The 20,628-nt window shown below is 39.7% G+C and overlaps 1 protein-coding gene across 1 annotated transcript; it reads left to right on the top strand.

The window, feature by feature from the left end:
* Positions 1-134: 134 nt before the first annotated feature.
* On the top strand, positions 135-18,202 carry nhej1 (nonhomologous end-joining factor 1). Its single transcript, XM_061831976.1, has 9 exons — positions 135-775; positions 903-990; positions 2,542-2,762; positions 3,061-3,282; positions 3,387-3,525; positions 5,128-5,186; positions 10,890-11,052; positions 17,550-17,656; positions 17,956-18,202. Exons 3-9 carry the CDS (start codon positions 2,577-2,579, stop codon positions 18,028-18,030), a joined length of 951 nt encoding a protein of 316 aa, XP_061687960.1. The 5' UTR covers positions 135-775; positions 903-990; positions 2,542-2,576; the 3' UTR covers positions 18,031-18,202.
* The last annotated feature ends 2,426 nt before the right edge of the window (positions 18,203-20,628 follow it).

The following is a 20,628-nucleotide window of genomic DNA, read 5'->3' on the forward strand; positions in this document are numbered from 1 at the left end:
TTGCCAGCCAATCGCAGGGCAAATCGAGACGAACACTTGCATTCACAATCACACCTCGGGGCAATTTAAAGTGTCCAATTAATGTTGCATGTTTTTGGGATGTGGGAGGAAACCAGAGTGCCCGGAGAAAAAACATGCATGCACAGGCAGAACATGTAAACTCCACGCAGGCGGGTCCGGGATTGAATCCGGGACTTCAGAACTCTGAGGCCAACACTTTCCAGCTACCCCACCGTGCACCCCTCACTGCCATTTCCTTTCTTAAAAAAAAATATTAAATCAACAAATAAATCTAACCAACACTGAAAGTGCATTCTGTTTGATAACATTATGCATTGGAAGTGTTTACATTAAACCGAAAAAAAAAATTCCCTCAATACGTGTAAAGTGACTCCTATGCCCCCGCATACAAGTTGAAACTCCAAATTTCGCGATCTTTTTGATGACAGCGGAACTCTAAAGGATTGTCTTGTTTCACGTCGGTGTATGTACTCGACAGTACAAAAAGGAATAGAGGAGCAACTGCGGCTGGAGCTCATGTTTCATTAGCCGAAAGGCTTTTTTTTTTAATGTTGTTGTTGTTTTGCCTACTTTGTTACAAGCTGCTGTATTCACAACTGTTTAAGCTACTTTTATGACTGTAATGGATGCCTTTACGTTAGAAAAATAAACAGCAATAGCTAAACCTGCCTTATCAGCCGGCAAAATTAATTTTAATGTTGGAATTTTGTCTTCAATGAAGTGACGTCTGTTTTGACTGCCTCTACCCGGAATTGTAAGTATGGCCCTACGTTTGCTTTTACGCACTTTGTTTTTGCTCATTTCAAACCAGAAGGAGGTGAACTTGTTTTGTGTTCACAGTAGTGAAAAATTAGAAATGAAATGAGATGTCTTGTTCGCAGGAAGTGTCTCGTCGACCCACCACCTGAAAGCAGCCACGACATGTACACATCTTTGCATGGAATTTGAACGTGCATTCCTAAAAGTTCAGTGAGTAGAGGATAAATGTTGGTTAAAAGATTATTCCATTGATTTGGCTGAGTCACAATTGCACTCAAGGGCAAATAACCATTTAAAAGAGACACTTGCTGAAATGTGATTGAGTTGCGTCACAGAAGTCCACCTTTAAATGTCTTTTGAGCAGCAGTATTTTGGATTTTATGTGTGTGTCGTGAGATATTTTGAATATATGTAAAGCCCCTGCATGTGACGTCACAATTTTCCCAGCACCATATTGCCGGTCAAAAAGAGCTGCTCGACAGTGTGGGGGACATTGAACTGGAGCACAATATTCACAGTGCCCGAGACTTCTGCTGTTCGTTGTTACAACAGACGAGACAGATATTCAAAGAGATCATTCTATAGACTACCAGCTGAAAAGATGAGAAAAGATGATGGATTTTGGCAATTAAATGTGATGGCTGGTGCCCATTACACACGACTGTGTAGGGATCACTTCATTTCAGGTGGGAATTATTCTCAATCTCAAATTCCCAAGAAGTATTTATAATGCTAAATTGGCTCATTTGAGAACAATGTGTTTAAAAAAAAAAAATGACAGCGAGTTGTCTCCAACGTACACGAAGTGTGTTGCGGCCACACGTTAATCTTCGGTAAACCTCTTTCCTTTTTTCTAATATGCATTGTTCTCTAATGAGTCCAATGGGTATTTAAAAAAAAGAAAATAAACCGTCGTTCACACAGAGGTTTACTGAAGTTCGTGTGGCCGCAACTTGCTTACATCTATGGGGGCTGAAGCCTATCCCAGCGGTTTATTTTCTCTTTTTAAATACGCATTGGACTCATTTGAGAACAATGCATATTTAAAAAAAAAACAAAAAACATCTGGAATGGAGATATATACCGAAGTTTAACATGTGGCCCCAACACGCTTCGTGTACAGAGGAGCCGACTCGCTGTCTTTTTTTTTCTTTCTACGCTTTCAAACTCATCCGTGTAAATCTCGACATGTGTAGATCCAGTTGTCCAAGACAAGCGTAAGCGGCGTAATAGTCCAATTTCTTATCGGCGAAAACATCAACTTCGGCATTAAATATGGGTCCTCTATGGCAAGTGTTTCTCATTTTTCCACGTACCTTCGTTTATTATCACCTTCTAAATTTTTAATGGTATTGGACAAAACTCTGGGCTCCGTGCTATTAGACATATTTTCGTGTTGTATCCAATCGACTTAGCATTAAGAATGGTTTGTTTGACCGACACTTCCGGCCAGTGACGTGATTTGATGACATAGGTGCATGAGCTCTATAGTACAGGTGGCTGTTGGTTATCGTAATGGGATTCCCAATATTCACTCATCGCCCAACTTCCCCGTCTCTCTGCTGTGTCTCAACCCTTCTCTGAATATTTTTTTTTTTTTTTTTACCAGACTGTGTGAGGTTTCTTGAGAGAGCTTCTGTTGTGACTTGGTACCACAAAAATTCAATTGACTTGAAATGATGAAATGGTGTGGGCCTTTGCTGTCATTTCTTGACATTTATTTTAATTGTAATACTTAATCCTCTCATCTCTGAGTTGCAGCCTGTTAGCACCAACTGTTGGCCCCCTGGCTCAATATGGAGGCCACTGGAGCATCCACAGATGTTCTTCTGCAGAAACCTTGGCTTCCTGTTGCCATTGATAGCTGCCAACTGCTTGCCAAGTGTTTCTTTGGGGAGACAAGGTACCACATCCTGTTGACTGACCTGCACTGCGTGTGGGAGGAGACTTTGCACTCGACAGGCATCCAGACCCGTGCTCAGGTGGACAGATTCAGAACAATTTATTCACAGGGCAATTTTGGATGATTACAGTGAACATTGTTGTGTGTGGGTAGATATGTTCCAGAGCCACCAACAATATGTGCAAATTAGCAATACAGAGAGACGATAAAAAAAACAATTTTAAAGCAGTTTTACCCACCATATGCTGTAAAGACTATGCACCTGTTGTAAAGACGTTAAAACAAATTCCAAGCATATAATTTATACAACATATGGATTACATGACTGTGCTTTTCCCATCTTACAAACATGGTTGTTTGCTAATTGGTTGTGCCAGGAGCTGAACAAGCGTCTGCAAGCCCCAGTCAAAGCATTCTTCTCGCACCTGTGCGAGGTGGTTCAGCCGTGTTTGTCTGCCAGTGATGTGCCTCCCAAAGGTGAAGCTGCGATCTCTGTGATGCAACTGGATGCCGGTGACTTGATTTTGAGGCTGAAGAGCAAGCTAGCAGGGCTTCCCTTCTATTGGGAGTTTCGCTGCACCCCTGCTCCCGTCACTGTGGTACACTTGGCATTTTATTTTGAACTCCCGAGTAAGCATGTTAAAGGTTTGAACGTTTCACATGATAGAATATGAGTGGTCCGCTTTGATGGTTTCTCTTCTAGGTGTGTCTTCATCTGGTACAGCCCTTGCTGTCCATGAGCCACGTGCTGAACCGCCAGGTGGAGCAGCTGGGAGACTTGGTGAGCAGGAAGGATGCTGAGATCCAGGACTACAAGGAGAATGGAGCCACACTCAGCAGAGGTACACACAGCTTGCTAATTTTGAACACAAATTTATATTTATTTGCTTAATTCAGGTCTATGCTTTGTTCTTTCATTCAAATTATGCATAGACCATAATATTGCTGGGAGGCAGGATGTGATTTGAGCCCATAACAAAAAATTGTTTATAATTGCACTGAAGCTGAAACCTAAATTGACGTTTGCGTCGATTTTTAGAAGATTCAGTTTTCAACTTATTTTTTCGCAAAACTTTCAGCCGCATTTTTTTTTACACACACAGTTTTTGTCAATTAGAGAATGGTCCATACCAAACTCATCTGCATGGCTACTCATTTCCTGAAATTAAGCGCCTTCTCATAGCGTCCATGCACAACTTTGAATTTTTTTTTTTTTTTTTTTTAAAAGACTGGATAAATCATGAAAAACAAGGTTCCTCTATACTCCTCAAAAGGTTTGTTTCAGTTTTCAGTAAACAAAAAAACAATATATAAATAATAATTCAGTGGAACCTTTGGGTGAGGAGGATATTTGGAGTCGATGTGGTAAATACAATAAAAACAGAATTTAAAGGACCTCACATATAAATTAGAAATTAGTTTCCAGTTAAAACTCAAAATTGGTCACATTCACCTCATTCATCAGTGAAGTAAGTCAGGATAAACTTAAAAAGAGAAGGAAACCCTGAATTATTTTTTTGCAAGAATGTTTGTGCCACCATTCATGCAAACATGGTATTCTAGTTAATATTGAATTAGTGGAATAAGAATTCAACATAACTCGTCAGCCTCCCATAAATTTGAACTTGCTAAAATGTTGTTGACATTAAGTTCAGCGTTGCTTGATATTCCCTAAAATGGCAGTGCCTTGAGTTTGCTGGTGATTGAATTATTCAGTTTGATTCTTATCTCATGAATACAATAACCAGAATACCGTGTTTTGATTAGTGCTTACACATAATACGTATTCTTCCATTAAGAAATTTGAGGTTCCTTCCCACTTAAAGCTTTTCAAACATTTTATTTATTTTTTTTTTTAAATCCATTTATTTTGTACTCTGCTGGGTGTTCTTAGGCCACGAAAAAAAGTGCAAAAACATTTTTGTATCATACTGATGTTTTTAGGAAACATGAAAAAGATTTAATAGCCACTGGGAATCAAACCTACATCGAGTTTTTGAAAGGCTTTTTCTGACTTTTGTTTATAAAATTGTGCTTGGCTTGTCTTTGAGTAATTTATCAAAACAAAGTCTAGCCTGCTAGCTCATGTCACCTCGACAGTGAGCTATCCATTTCAGCAAAAAAGGAAAATTCATAATGGCTGGTGTTCTGTCTACCTACCACAATAGCACATGTAGCCTTTTTTTTAACCTTTTTTTTTCCATTGATACTTCACACATTCAAACTACGACTGTAGAATCAAAATTAAAATCATAATTTTAGCCAGCTTCACTAATAATTCAAGCCATTTCCTGTTTTCTCATTGGCTTCACCTTGGTCAAATGAGAAGGATGGGTTTGTTAGTTCGTTACGGTATTGGAGAATGCTTGGACATTTGCCACCCAAAAAAGTACATTTGACGTCTTGGTGAAATTTAGAGCTAAAATGTTTGTTCTTGTGTGCAGCACGCCTGCAGACGGACATTTTTGAGCGGCACATTTACAAAGACAGCTTCCTGGAAAAGGTGGGAGGTCAACTCACACGTTATGGTATTGCCATGTCTTTTTATCACTGTCCTCACAAGGCCCAGAAAAGAACCTTGTGGTGTCGCTTTACTTCAAATCTTTAGCAGCTGTCTGTTTACTGTGTTGAGGTGTGGAATTTCTTGTATTTTCCTTTGTTGACCCCTGACTCCTCATGCGTGCATGCATGCATATGTGTAAGTGATTTAACATTTCATATCTACTTGAGGAATGTCCAAGGTGTGCCACTTACTCTTTTGTATCACAGATTTATTTCAGGCCTTTGACTGTATTATGGATCTTTCTGTGGGCTCAGCGTTGGCATATCGGCTAGAAAAAAAAATCTGGCTCAGATCCAACAAATGTTGTTATCTTGAGATAAAATATTGGTTTAGACAAATTGCAGGCAAGCAAATCACATTAACAGGTGATACACACTTTTGGACGGAAATTTCCATCCGTTTCCAAAGTGGTAGACAAATGCATGTGGTACTGTAGAGGGTGTCTATTTTTCCCTTCTTGGCTAGTCACATCATTTGATTGGTAAACACCACAGAAGAAGGCACAGACAAAGACTTGGTTTCTGGACTCTGGTGGCAAATTCCTCTGGGCAGTGACAAGGCCGCCCTCAGACTTGAGACCCAAATGAAATGAATGAAAATGTTGCATTACAGAGATAACCACACTCCAATTTTAGCTCTGTGCGTGAGCGTATGCAAGTATGGGGGAAGGCGTTTGGTGTTTGTGTGCGATATTTATCAAGGCGAACTCTTCATCGCTCTTGTATGCTTTTTTCGTCTTCTCTGCAAGCGCAGTTCGTGTCTTTGTTACCATACTAACAAACCACGTGCATCTGACTCAAGTGTGAGGAGGTCTGTGATTAACAGTGACTTTGACTCACCTTTGCCTGATCATTTCTGAGTTGGCATGAGATTGAAAGTTTCATGAATGTTTACTGGAGAGCATACAGATGTCAATCTACTTAATGACAATAACGCTCCAAATAAGCAGATTTGCGTCACAATTTGTGTAAAAAATTAACATTTTGCAGCTCATAAAAACACAGTGAAAAGCTTCCTTGTGAATCACGGATTTTGACATTTTTCAGTTAATTGAACTGCTGGGACAGTCCCAAAATGTTTCAATGGACAGGACGAACAGGCATTAATGTGGCGCAACGCACTAATGACACTTATGTGAGGGAAGTAGGAAGCCGAAGCGAAGCTATTTGGTTGACTGAGCAGGAAGATCGTGATGACGATTTGAGACGAATGTGAGAGAGAGAGAAAACTTTTAGCAAATGGTGGTAGTCTTGGGAGCATTTCATACTGAAATACAATGCAAGCACTGTGATGTGTAATTGTTGCTCTCTGCCTAACACACACGGTATGAAACGCGTAGGACCTGAAACAAAATGAAATTAACATCGCGTAAGTCTGAGATTAATGCAAATCTAAATTTGTGGCTGTTTTATCACAATGGGGGCAAGTATGCCTTTGATCATAATTTCTCAATGTAAGCACTCTGTACTGTGTGAAATATGGACTGTGTACTACAACCTGATCTTCAAGTAGATAACTTTTGAGTCATGTGAGGGGAAAAATGTGGCAAAGGTAGTCCAGGAGGACTTTCTGTAAAATGGGTCGTGTACTCAATCAGGAAGGTTTTGGTGAAGTCAAATAAAGGAAATTTAGTATTTTGAACACTTCTAAAACTTTTAGTAGTTTCAATAATGTTTCTTACTTCTGATTTAAACGCATAAACAAGGGCACGTTTGAGGGCATGAACTGATGCCTAGACGACGTCCTTCAGGATTTTTGGGTACACAGCAGAATTCATTGTTTCATCAATCACAGGAATTTGTCCTGGTCCTGAAGCAGCAAAGCATCACACTGCTACCATCATGCTTCACTGTTGGCATCATTTTCTTTTATTAAATTTTCATTTCACTTTTACACCACATATAACCGGCAGCACACCTTCCAAAAAGTTGAATTTTTGACTTGACTGGTTCTCCAAAAGTCATCATCAAGGTGTTTTTTGGGAAATGTGAGACCAACCTTTGTATTCTTTGTTGAGAGCAGGGGTTTTCGCCTGGGAACTCTCCCTTGGATGCCATTTTTCTCTAGTGTCTTTCTTTTACTAGAGTCATGAACACTGACCTGAACTCAGCCCAGCAAGACCAGCAGGTTTGTAGTTCTTTTGTGACCTCCTGGATGAGTCATTGTTGCAATCCTGGAGTAATTTTAGTTGGCTGTCCACTCCTGGGAAGGTTTGCCACTGTTCCCACTTTTCTCCATTTGTGGATAATGGCTCTGACAGTGGTTCACTGGAGCCCCAAAGCCTTGGAAAGGGCTCTGTAACCTTTTCCAGACTGATGGATTTCAAATGATTTTTTTTCCTCATTTCTTCTTGAATTTCTTTGGATCTTTGCATGATGCATTGGTTCGTGAGATCTTGCAGCCTACTTCACGTTCATGTTGAATTAGCCTGCACCCCCACTTGTCCACATCAACTTTTTTGACGTTCTACGTGTGACGAACTAAATCCTGAAGTCCTCTCTCATCAAGCAAGGTCACAAAGTTAAAATCAGAACACCAAACTTCTTCTTTACGTTCATCGTCCCCAGAAGTTAATAGCTTCCCAAAAAGACACTCAACCTTGCAAAAATCAGTGAACAGAAGGGTTTATTGGGAATAACTTTTGTTTTCAAATTCAACAGATGCATCCTTTTGAAGGATGATGACACAACCATACTGTTCAAAGGCATTCCCAGTTCGACAACTCCTCCAAATGCAACCCACAGAATTCTTTGTGGGGTTTCTTTTTCCTGTTTTTGAATGAAATATACTTTTGCTATTCTCGGTTACTTCCCTTCTCCCAACATTCTTTGCCCACCACTGCACATAGCTGAAAATGATTTGAATATGGTGCCAGAAAGTGTCTGGTTTTCTTTGGTTTTACATCTGACTGGTGTTAACGGTTTCAATAAACATCATTGAACCTAAAAATTTCTGTGGAGGTAAGGACAAGGTGACCGATTTATAGGTTTACCACAATTCACAGTGCTCTACAAAAATTAACTTGTCATCAAAAGAAATTCTAATCCATTAGAACAAAGTAAAAAACAAAAAAGAGCACCGATAGAACACTTATTTACACACAGAGCAGAACTATGACAACTAGAACTGACAATATTGAAGAAAGGTAAGAAAAAAGTCCCGTCTCACATCATCAAGACTATTCCTGAGTTGAGCTGCATGGAACTGAAACACGACTTCACAAATTTTGCTCTGATTCTGCACACCAGAGACCTGTCTTGGCAGCAGAGACTGAAGTCCAGATGGTTCATAAGGGACCAATATTTCACAGCTCCGCTATACACAGTAAACCTTTGATTCTAGCAATGTTTTTGAGATGGTAGAAGGTTTCATTGTTACCTCTTGATTTTGTTAACCTGATTATTAGTGTTAACGTAAGAGATTCAAGATAACTGCTAACATGTTTTGGAATGAATGAATAAATGAATCATTATTTAAATATGTTTTTAAGAAACAATTAAGAAAAAGATGGCAAAAAAAAATGCAAATCATTTTTTTGAAAAGGAGGAAGTAGAGGCCTGATCTTAACATGCCGTACCCCCTATCGGTCAATTTCAAGTGAGAATGTTAATAACATGGCTACCTTGTATCCTGCCTTAACGGTCAGAGTGGGTCAGGGTGACACAACGGCGGTTGACACTACCCCATTGGAAGTGTTGACAAGATTGCCTTGGTACACTACGCAGGATTGCTCTTCCCTTGGTCAGTGAAACAAAGGACAGTAGACCTTTATGTACAGTATCTTTTGACGCATTTATTGTTTTGTTTAGATGCTCCTGAATTGTTCTCCCGTGTTGTGAGTGAGCATCTGAAATTAGGACCTTTGCACTCTAGCTGCCCTTGGTCCCATCTTGAGCCCATGAAATCACAAAATGCATGTTTGTATGTACAAAGTACCCGTGACATCATGGTGAAAAGTTATTTTTTTTTTTAATTTTTTTTTTCTTTTCTGAAGGTAACACTTTCAACTTCCTGTGAAAGCGCGTCATTAATGTGCCCCTGGATAGTACAAACTTAGAGGCCAGTCTTTAAAATGTTGACAAGATGTCTGTTGATTTTTGTCTTTGTTGAATTTGATGGTTAATTCAGGGATGAAGTAGCTTGCCATAGATGACTTTTTGATTCGGGGCAGGAAGTTGAGGTCACATGGTGTGGAAAAAGTAAACATGAGGTCGGCAACAGAGACGAGACAAAGTGAGCGAGTGTGAGACTCGCTGGCACCAGCAAACCCCCAGCCCACCCCACCATCCTCCCCAGGCCCCCTTTAATAAAAACAACAACTTCTAAAATCAGAGCTGGTAACTTGCTAATAATAGTAAAATGTCAACAGGCTCTAGCCTTCCTCACCTCCACCGCAGGAGGCGGGATTGAGAGGTGTGGCTACCAGGTGAGCACTTTGTCTCGCTTCTTTCATCCTCTGAGGACTTTGTCCCATAATAAGAAAAGAGAAGGAGATTCCAGATTCATCCTTTTAGTGAATTGCAATGTGGAGAAGTTAAGAAGCTTGCTTTCTTGGATGAGTTTGTTACCTGAGTGCTACTGAAGCAAAACATGTAAGATTAAAAAAAAAGTAAAGCAAGCAAGATGATGTCCTGCCATTCTTTTATTGACTCGTGTTGCCGACCTGGTAGAGCCAAGGTGTGATTCGCTGTTTGTCTCAATCATCCTCAAGAAAATGTCATACAGTACGTGTTAATATTGTGTTCCCAATAAATGGAGCTCACCATCTCAGTCATCTAAAGGGGGGCAGGAGAACAGGTCCGCACGTAAATGGGAAAGTGCACTGTTAATAAAAATACAGTATAAGGTAAGCTTTCTGGTTGGTCGTCCTTCCCCCCCAGTACATTGGTTCCTCTGTGCCCAAAGCAGAACTAAGCACCCCCCCAACCCCAACCTATTTGAACAAACAAATCACAAAAATAAATCAATGTAAAACCTCAAAGCCTGACCAAAGTGTGCTGAAGAGCCCCACGGCCCTGAGAGTGAGCAGAGGACCACCAATTTCTCATGGTCAATATTTGAGAAGCTAATTTGGAGTGTTTGTGCTATCTATTGGGGGGAAAGAAGGACTTGGTCACTGCAGTGCTTTTTTTTTTTTTTTTAGGGAGAGTGGGAGGGGGTTGTGTTGAGGGCTGTCAGTATTGAATATTCTTGAATTGATCATTCAGGTTCATCTCAATAACTGATTATTCATCCTACAACTGCAAATAACTAGTTTCACAATAGATGAAACTATTTTTTTTCCCAATAAAGTAATGACGCTTCAGTTCCTAGTTACTGTGACATGTCATAAATAGTTAATCATTCTTTTCCAAAAATATGTTTATAAATTATTTATGTAAAGCCAAAGATAAGACAGCAACTTTCATAGAGGACTATAGAAATCAGAACATTTACAGTTGAGAGAGCTGTACAATTTTAAGTTAAACAATGACCCATTAATTACTTATCAAAAAGGTTATAGATTAATTTAACAGATTAGTTGTTGATTAATTGTCGCAGGGCTGTCTCTCATAATGGGGGGGGGGGATTGGCACACTGGTTGGGAATCACAGTAATGGTCTCAGTGTAACAGGAATCTCACTCATTGGATCTCATCATCAGACTCTTCCTGTGGTTTGCTCTGACCATCATGGGATCTGGGACTTTGGAGGAGACCTCCAGGAGCTTTACACTGCCATTGTTTCACACAGAATCACACGCAAACACAAGCTGTCTGAGCAGGACCAGTTGGTTACCACAGACCCTGACCCAACAGCTTCCTCAGGTTTGTGTCTCAAGTTTTTTTGTAGAGTTATCAGAAACTTGTCCTTGACCATTTAATTGGTCAATGGAAAATTAATGACAATTCTGAGGGTGTGAGGATTTTTTTCTGACTTTGTCATTTCCTACTTCTTCGCTATAAATATACACAATATTGTCAAAAGTATACGCTCATCTGCTATGACTCACATATGATCTGGAGTGACATCCCCTTCTTAATCAATCCAGTTACAATAACATTGGTCTAACTTTTACACCTATAACAGCTTAAATTTCTGAAATGTATTTACGCAAGGTTCAGGTGTGTCTGAGGAATTTTTGACAATTCTCGCAGAAGCGTATTTGTGCGGTCACACGTTGAATGAGAAAGCTTGGCTCTTTGTCTTTTCTCTAATTCTTCCCAAAAGTGTTCTATCAGGTTGGTGCCATTCAGGTTCATCCATACCAAACTCTCTCAACCATTTCTTTGTGGACCTTGCTTTGTGCACTTGTGCGTGGCCATGTTAGAAATGGAAGGGACCGTCCCAAACTGTTTTGTTCCCATAAAGGTAAACTGTCCAAAAGTCCTTGGTATACTTATTCCTTCAGTTTTTTTCTTTTCTTTTCTTTTTTTTTTTTTTTTTTAATTTTACTGGAACGAAGGAGCTAATATTTTTAAAATTCCATGCTCCTAATACGAAAACAGTTTTTCTGTTATTAACGTGGCTGTGCACAAGCGCACAAAGCAAGATCCATAAAGACATGGATGAGACAGTTTTGTGTGGATGAACTTGATTGGCCTCCACAGAGCCCTGACCTCAACCTGATGGAACACCTTTGGGATTAATAAAAGCAGAGACCTTCTCGTCGAACATCAGCCTTTGACCTCAAAAATGCGCTTCTGGAAGAAAGGTTAAAAAAAAAATCCCATAAACACACTCCTAATCCTTTTCAGAAGAGTTGAAGTTGTTATAGCTACAAAGGATGGACCAATGTCATATTGAACCCTATGGATTAGGTGAGGGATGTCACTTACAGTAAATTCATATGTGTCAAGACAGGTGAGTGAATACTTTTGGCAATATAGTGTATCAATGATATACCGTTTCTATCAAATTGGTCTTTTTGTTTCTATCCTTGCCACTTTTGATTAATTGAAACCCATAATTAGGACATATTATTTCCTTGTTGTTTACTTAATTGAATAAAACAATTTTGGTAAAATGGATTTCATTTTTGACTCAACACAAGAAAATGTTACTTTGTTTTGTACCAGATGACATCATTTACCCATTTTTTTGGACAAGGGAGCAATTTTATGTCATCTTTTGTCCCAAAAGGGGTGTTTAGTGGCTTATTGCAGTGGCTCTCTAACTTTGTACACTTTAGTGCCACCTAAAAAAAAAAAAAAAAAAAAGTACCCACCTCTCCCAATACCACCATCATGACCAATAATAAAATACGGTAGCATAGTAGGTATTAGTATTCATCAAAAACAAGACCATATATACCCCCCCCAAAAAAAAAAAAAACATAGTGAAACCTCAATAAAACAGATTCATATCAGATAAAACTGACTTTTTCTCCATTTGTCACTTAAACTGATGTTGACAAAGTGTCTTATTTCGAGAATATCAGGATATCTAGCATAGAGCTCTGCGCCGCAGACAGACCTCACATGGCTGGCTACGTTGTTACACAAAAGAATATGATATAAATCTCTGGAGTCTGAAATATTGAGGTTTTGGGACAGTACTTTTTTTTTTGTTGTTGTCGTGAAGCCATTTGTCTATGAAAACAGTTTGCATTAGGAAGCATTTATTCTTCATGGCTCATGAAAGAGGACACAAGTATGTTAACATTGTCTGCATGCAGCACACACTCGGTAACTTTGGATACATTTTGAAAGTTTTCAAACATTTTCAACTTTTACAATGTATTAAGAGTAACTACTGCACTGGGCATTTTAGTCCACGAAAAATGTACAAAACGTGATATATTGCACTATTGAGTAATATGACCACAATGCATATGGCCACAAGAGAAATAGTGGAAACAAATTAGAATTTCAAGGGTTAAAAAAATTTTTAAACTATGAATATTCTGTACCAAAGGTAGGATCATTTCTTTACTTTGCAATTTACAGGTAGTGAATTAATATAAAATTCTCTTAAGAAATTCTCTCTCATTATTGTGGCATTTAACAAAATTTAATGTTGTTGATCCTGACTGACCTGAAAGATGTGTACATACACATCAAGCCAGTAGTTTACATACGCTGTGCAAAAACACAAATTTCATTTTTTGTGTCACTGTCTGAAGTCAAATTAGATGAAACTGCTCCTGTTTCAGGTCAGTAAGGGTTACCAATATGATTTCATTTGGCTAAATGCCACAATAATGAGAGAATTTCTGATAAAAATACATTTTCCACGAGGTCAAAAGTTTACATACATTTACTGAGTAATGAGTAGCATTTCCTTTGCACTGCATGACTCGGGTCAAATGTTTTGGGTAACCTTCCACCCGCTTCTGACAGTACTCTGCTGGAATCCTGGCCCATTCCTCCTGACAGAAGCGGTATAACTGAGTCAGGTTTGTCAGTTGCCTTACTTGCACATGCCTTTTCGGATTTGCCCACAAATTTTTGATGGTACTCAGATCAATGTTTTGTGATTGCTACTTCAAGACATTGACTTTGTTGTCCTCAAGCCACTTTTTAACCATTTTGGCAGTATGTTTAGGGTCATTGCCTCTTTGGAAGACCCATGTAGTTGCAGTTACGTTTATTATTCTGGCTAATGTCTTGACATTTTGCCTCAATATCTCCATGTAATGGTCTTTCTTCATGATGCCATCTTTTTTTATGAAGAGCTCCAAGACATGATGCTGCTACCTCTATGTTTCACAATTTGTATGGCGTTCTCAGGTCTAGGAGATTCATCCTTTTTCCTCCAGATGTAACATTGGTCATTATGGCCAAACACCTCCGCTTTAGTTTCGTCAGACCACAGGACATGTCTCCAGAAGTTAAGATCTTGGTGTACGTATTTTTGCAAACTGTATTCTGGCTTTTTAATGTTTCTTTAGGACTAATGGCTTCATTCTTTGTGAGTGGCCTTTCATCCATTTTGGTGCAGAACTCGTTTAACTGTGGATCATGATACTTTCTTACAAGCTTCCTCCAGCATCCTCACAGGGTCTTTAGCTTTTGCTCTGGGGTTGATTCGCACGTTTCAGACCAAAACACGTTCAGCTCTGGGACACGGAGCCCGTCTCCCTCTTGTGTGGTGTGGTTGCTAGATATTTCCGTGATGTTTATACCTGCTTATAATATTTTTTGAACGGATGGACCTGGGACCCTCAATCTGGCGATTGTTCTGTTCTGGCAAATTCACTCAAGGATGAACCCAATTTGTCGAGCCAGATTAGTCTTTTTCTGATTTCCTGCATGGTTTCCTTTAATTTTTCTCATGATTTCAAGCAAGGAAGCAGTGTGTTTGAGCTGTGGCCATATATACACTGAAGAAAATAAGGATTTGAACACCCTACTATATCGCAAGTTCTCCCACTTAGAAATCACGGAGGGGTCTGAAATTTTCCTCGTAGGTGCATGTCCACTGTGAGAGAGAAAATATAAAGAGAAAAATCCAGACATCACAATGTATGATTTTTTTTTAACGATTTGTGTGACACATCTGCAAATAAGTATTTGAACACCTGTCTATCAGGTAGAATTCTGACCCTCAAAGACCTGTTAGTCCGGTTTTAAAAGTCCAACTCCACTGTATGTATTATCCTGAATCAGATGCACCTGTGTGAGGCTGTTAGCTGCATAAAGACACTGTTCCCTCTAATATTTTATGTGTCTGAGCAAACGCACTAAGGCTGTGAGCACTCCCTTTGACCACTGTGAGCAACATCACACGTATGCACTCTGGTCAGTCATTGTCAGCCATTGAAGCTACATGGCTCATTAAAAGGTTCAGATTACATTCCCATCAGAACATTTTTAAGAACAATTTTGTGTTTTTGCAAACTTGAAAAATTGAAAAATGTCAACAAACTAAAGAATACATTGCTAACCAAACCAAGCCGACTATGAACTATAAATTTCAAATGTTGCTTCCAACTTTGTTTCATTTTTTTTTTTTCAACCCACAATGATATCCCCATCTGTTTTTCTTGGCGTAAAACTGAATTATTGCTTGGATAATATCTTTCACAATGCATGTTGAAAGCTGATTGATGCTCCCAAACAGTTTTGAGGTTGTTATGTTGCCTCTTATTTTTAAAATAGAGAATTAGTTTTTTTGTGCACTGTATCATCTGTGCTTTCATCCTTGATCAGGCTGTGCCAAGGTAGAATTTTAACATTAGACACCATCTCATCCTGCACTTTCTACTTTGGCTTTAGACCAGACCTTTTTTCTCAGAGAAGAGAAAATCTCATCCAGTTTCACCACTTTTTCTTCTATTATTCACATACTCCGACATTCAAGTTTACTATTATTATCGAGAGTAAACGTAAGCAGAATGTCTAACTCTTTGCTCTACATTGCCCAGACTGGTGGTGGGCCGTGTTTGTAATTATGAGTATACCACTTGAAGAGCGGAGGTGGGCAGGGTCAGGTAAAGTAGGAAGTAGTGTGTGTGGCCCGGTGTGGCTGAGCAGCAGCTCGTTGTGAGAGGCAGTGTGTTGCCGTGTTAAAAAAAAAAAAAAAAAGTCATGCTGTAGTTCGCTGGACCTGTTTTTATCTGCGCTGAGAGTGTGTGCAAATCCGCAGTTGCGCAGCTTAGAGGGAACATTGCACCTGTCACCCCATACAATCAGTAAGACTCAAACTTGTAACATGGCCAGGACCAAAGAGCTGTCCAAAGACACCAGAGACAAAATTGTACAACCCCACACAGCTGGAAAGCGCTACGGAGAAATTGCCAAGCAGCTTGGTGAAAAAAGGTCCACTGTTGGAGCAATCATTAGAAAATGGAAGAAGCTAAACATGACGGTCAATCTCAATCGGACTGGGGCCCAATGCAAGATATCACTTTGCGGGGTCTCAATGATCCTTGGAAAGGTGAGGAATCGGCCCAGGACTACATGACAGGACTTGATCAATGACCTGAAAAAAGTTGTTGGTAATCCACTAAGCCGTCATGGTTTGAAATCATGAATGGCACAGAAGGTTCCCCTGCTTAAAGCAGCACATGTCAAGGCCCGTCTTAAGTTTGCCAATGACCACCTGGATGATACAGAGGAGTCATGGGAGAAGGTTTTGTGGTCAGATGAGACCAAAATGGAACTTTTTGGTGATAATTCCACTCACCGTGTTTGGAGGAAGATGAATGATGAGTTCCATTCGAAGAACACCATCCCTACTGTGAAGCATGGGGGTGGTAGCTTCATGCTTTGGGGGTGTTTTCCTGCACATGGGACAGGACAACTACACTGCACTAAGGAGAGGATGACTGCAGCGATGTATTGTGAGATTTTGGGGAACAACGTCTTTCCCTCAGTATTGAAGATGGGTCATGGCTGTTTTTTTTCCAACATGACAATGACCCAAAACACACAGCCAGGCTTCGAAAGAAGCACATCAAGGTTCTGGCGTGGCCTAGCCAGTCTCCAGACTTAAACCCAATAGAAAATCCTTGGAGGGAGCTGAAACTCTGTGTTTCTCAGCGGCAATCCAGAAACATGTCTGATATAGAGAAGATCTGTGTGGAGGAGTGGGCCAAAATCCCTCCTGGAGTATCTGCAGACCTGGTGAACAACTACAGGAAACGTTTGACCTCTGTAATTGCAAACAAAGGCTACTGTACCAAATATTAACATTGGTTTTCTCAGGTGTTCAAATACTTATTTGCAGCTGTATCACATAAATAATTTGTTAAAAAAATCATACATTGTGATTTCTGGATTTTTATTTTTGGATTATCTCTCTCACAGTGGACTTGCACCTACGATGAAAATTTCAGACACCTCCATGATTTCCAAGTGGGAGGACTTGCAATATAGCAGGGTGTTCAAATACTTATTTTCTTCACTGTACTTCCAGGTGTGCCATCAACTAACTCGCATGTTATCAATTAACCTATAGGGAGCTTCCAAAGCTATGACCTTATCATCTGGGCTTCCCCACGGTCTTTCAGGAGATATTTTTTGCGTATTTTAACTTTTGACCTTTGATAAATATTAAATTCTCTCTCATTATTGCGGCCTTTAACAAAATTAAATAATTTTCAAAAGGTTACAAAGTGCTGATTTCTCAGTGCTTTGGTCAAAGTAGAAAGTCTTTCAAGCCAATGGTTTCAAGTCCAAGAGAAGCTGCGAGTCATTCATGACTCAAGTCCATACCTCTAATTTATACTCTCAAGAACTGATGTTGGTTAAAATGTTCAACAGTAAAAGTAGCTTTAAATCTTAAATCTTTCAAATTAATTGTTTTTGTACGACTTGAAAGGGTGGTAAATTCCTACATGGCCTGAGGGTTTAAAACCATTTAATTCTACAACATCCAGGCGCTGAAGCCGGTGCCGAGGGTGGAAAAGCTGACAGTGAGTCGAACCACATAAGTCCAGTGGAGGAAGTTGGAGACCACATGGTCCACACCGCCAAGGCACCGCAGGTATGGCAGTCTTGTCATAAAAGTGAGAATTGTCTCACGGCCACGTCCAGGCAAACACAGGTAAAACATTGTATATTTTATTTGGAGACATATTTTAACCTTTCACTTTGCACATGAACTGCATGTTACTTATTTCTGAGAAAACTCCAGCCATAGTAACAACGACTTCAAATAAAATACCTGTGTTAGTGTGGACACGTTGGATGTTACCCTGTGAAGTTCAGCGTTTGTTCCGATCTTTGAACGCGCCAAACAAAGAAGCTTATAGTGTTGAATGCTGATCTGTAAATGTTCCACAGCTCGTTGCCTGTGATCGTGCTGAGCGAGCGTCTTCCAAAGCAAAGAAGAAGAAAGTGGTGGGCTTGTTCAGATGAGCGGCAGGAGAGGAAAATGCCATTTTAAATGCATGGACAATTTAAATGAAATGCTTTTAGATAGATTTTAAAACTTTTAGACTCAATCCATGATTTTAATGATTTTTATCGTGGGAGCTTGGGCTTTTATCTGTAAATGCGTTTTTAAAATAAATTATTCTATTGAACTATACAAGCTGTCAGAATAATCATATTTGCTGAATGTGGTGCAAACAAAAATACTCATAAAACAACTTAACCCCAGCAAAAACATAGTGTTGAGTCTAGAATACAGCCCATTTCCCCCATAACACAGGCAACTTAATTAGGATTTTTTTCAATTTTTTTTTTTACTTTTCATGGATTTTAATTGGCCAAAAAATGGCCACGATAGAGCCCAAAGGTACAAATTTGATGTAAAACTGTTGATATGGTTAAAGAGCTGAAGTTAGCATGGCAAATGCAGGCAAAAATTGTTACTCTTGGGAAGTTTCATTTCATGTGCATTTAACACAGCTAAAATGTTTTGGGGGGGTTAACAGATGGCCAGCATAGACTCAACACATGGATAATATTTAAAAGATACTGTGGCTTTGGTACCTTTTTATTTATTTATTTTGAAAACATTTTCTTGTGTGTTGCTGAGGTTCAGGTGACAATAAGAGCTGATAACAGTGGCTATTTATCACTCATCACCCTGGAACTATGCAGGATTTAATACAGGAGTCAGTCACAAATGAAGGAATCAAAATCATTGTTTTGTCCAGGAATGTGAAAACACGTGAAATTTGTCCCTGGGAGTTGGAGTCACTCTTTTACTACTGTCAAGCTTGAAGGCCAGGGGCCAAGTATGTTCCTCCACATTTTTTTTGTAGCCCACTAAAGCAAATAGTTTGTCTACTTAATGTTTCTGCTTCAGTATCCTTTTCATTTCGGCAGAAGATCAGTTGACTTCTGTGCACGTTTTCTTTGCTTTTTGCCAGCGAATACCCTGAGAATGCCCAATCTCGGAAGGTAATCAGGGTCAGTCCTGGTTAGTACTTGGATGGGAAACCACATAGGCGGTAGGCCAATCCCCTGCTTGTGCAAAATAAATAAATAACTAAAATAAAGGATTACAGAATTTGCAAATGCATCCTAGTGTGCCTTGTGGCACTGAGAGCGCTATGTAATCTAATCTATCGCTAAAAAATATACAACAATTAATTGCTGGGGTATATGTAATATAATGAGTTGATAATGCATATACAGTATGTTTTCCACTGTCAGTTTGGCCCCCCTCTCTACATACAACACAAGTTTAAAGTCCCACTGACACCAAAAGCATGATTTTTAGTACGTTTTTAAAAAAATGGCAGCTGGAATGGACCCATCTGTTTTTTAACCACACATAATTTGACATGTGGCTTTTTGTAGCTAGCGCCATGAAAATCCTCTCGAGGGATTTGTTTTGAAGAAGAAGCAGGAAGTGACGTTATTTTTAGACGCCCAATCAGGCGGGTTCGTGTGCTCATACCAGTTTTACCTGCGGGAAAGTAGCTCTTTGTTCCTTCATGTTAACCAAAAATGCCTGCTTGTATTGCTGGATATTACTCCAACACTCACAAGGATGGATTCAGTCTTCACATTGACCATGTTGGCGTTGTTAAGGGGAACGGCGGCGACGTTCATCCATTGGTGTTGTTCATGGCCGCCACCATCGCCATTGTTCATCGCGGTATCTGCGTTGTTTATCGCCAACGGTGTCGGCGATGTTCATCGCCGCCGCAGAGGCGGATCGGGCGGGGAGGTGGTTTGGCTGCGCATGGGTCCTCCTGAGTACACTACTTACTGTCATACATACTGTTGGGGAGTCTGTTAGTAAGAAGTGATCCGCATATCATCTAAATATGGCTCGAAATGATAGGGTAATATTGCCCTGGTCACTTCACTAAATTCTTCGAAAAGAGCTTCAGTCTCAGACGGGTGTTGGAAAAATCTGAAAATGTCTGTTGTTCATCTCCAATAGCTGGTGGAACAGTGTCTTCTCAATGGCGACTGTACCAGTGTGACAGCTGTAAATGATGTAGCAGGCAATATGGCTACCACTTGGAGTCGAGTGAGACTTCCACAACTTTGCGCATGGATGACACACTCTCCGCTCATATTTATTTTTTTCTATAGACATTGAATTGAACAATGTTATATGTATTTTTAAGTACAATATCTATTTTACAATTTATATAGGGATGTCAGTGGGACTTTAACAAAGTATGGAGTGTCATTCAGCAATAGAGAAGTGCCCAATGATGCAGAATAGTAATCAACAAATGTGCAAATGATGTAGAATTGCAACAAGAACTACAGTAACAATGTCCCGAAAGAGAAAAGCAAAATGTCAAGCTTTCACTATTTCAAAAAAAAAAAAGTCAAATGTTCAACAAGGTGAAAGGCGGAAGAAGAGAATGCTTGCTGGTTTTGTTGTGCTTTTTTTTTTTTTTTTTTTTTTTAAACTAACACTTACTTGCCCAAGGAAAGGAGCTGTCCAGCCAGTTTGGCCTGCCCCTTTACTCAAGAGAGGGTAAGGGGGTACATAGTGGTGGTTTCTGGTAAGTGCATTATGGAAAACCCAAACCCCCC

This window comes from Syngnathoides biaculeatus, chromosome 2 (assembly GCF_019802595.1).
Source record: "Syngnathoides biaculeatus isolate LvHL_M chromosome 2, ASM1980259v1, whole genome shotgun sequence".
In the NCBI taxonomy this organism is placed as follows: Eukaryota; Metazoa; Chordata; class Actinopteri; order Syngnathiformes; family Syngnathidae; genus Syngnathoides; species Syngnathoides biaculeatus.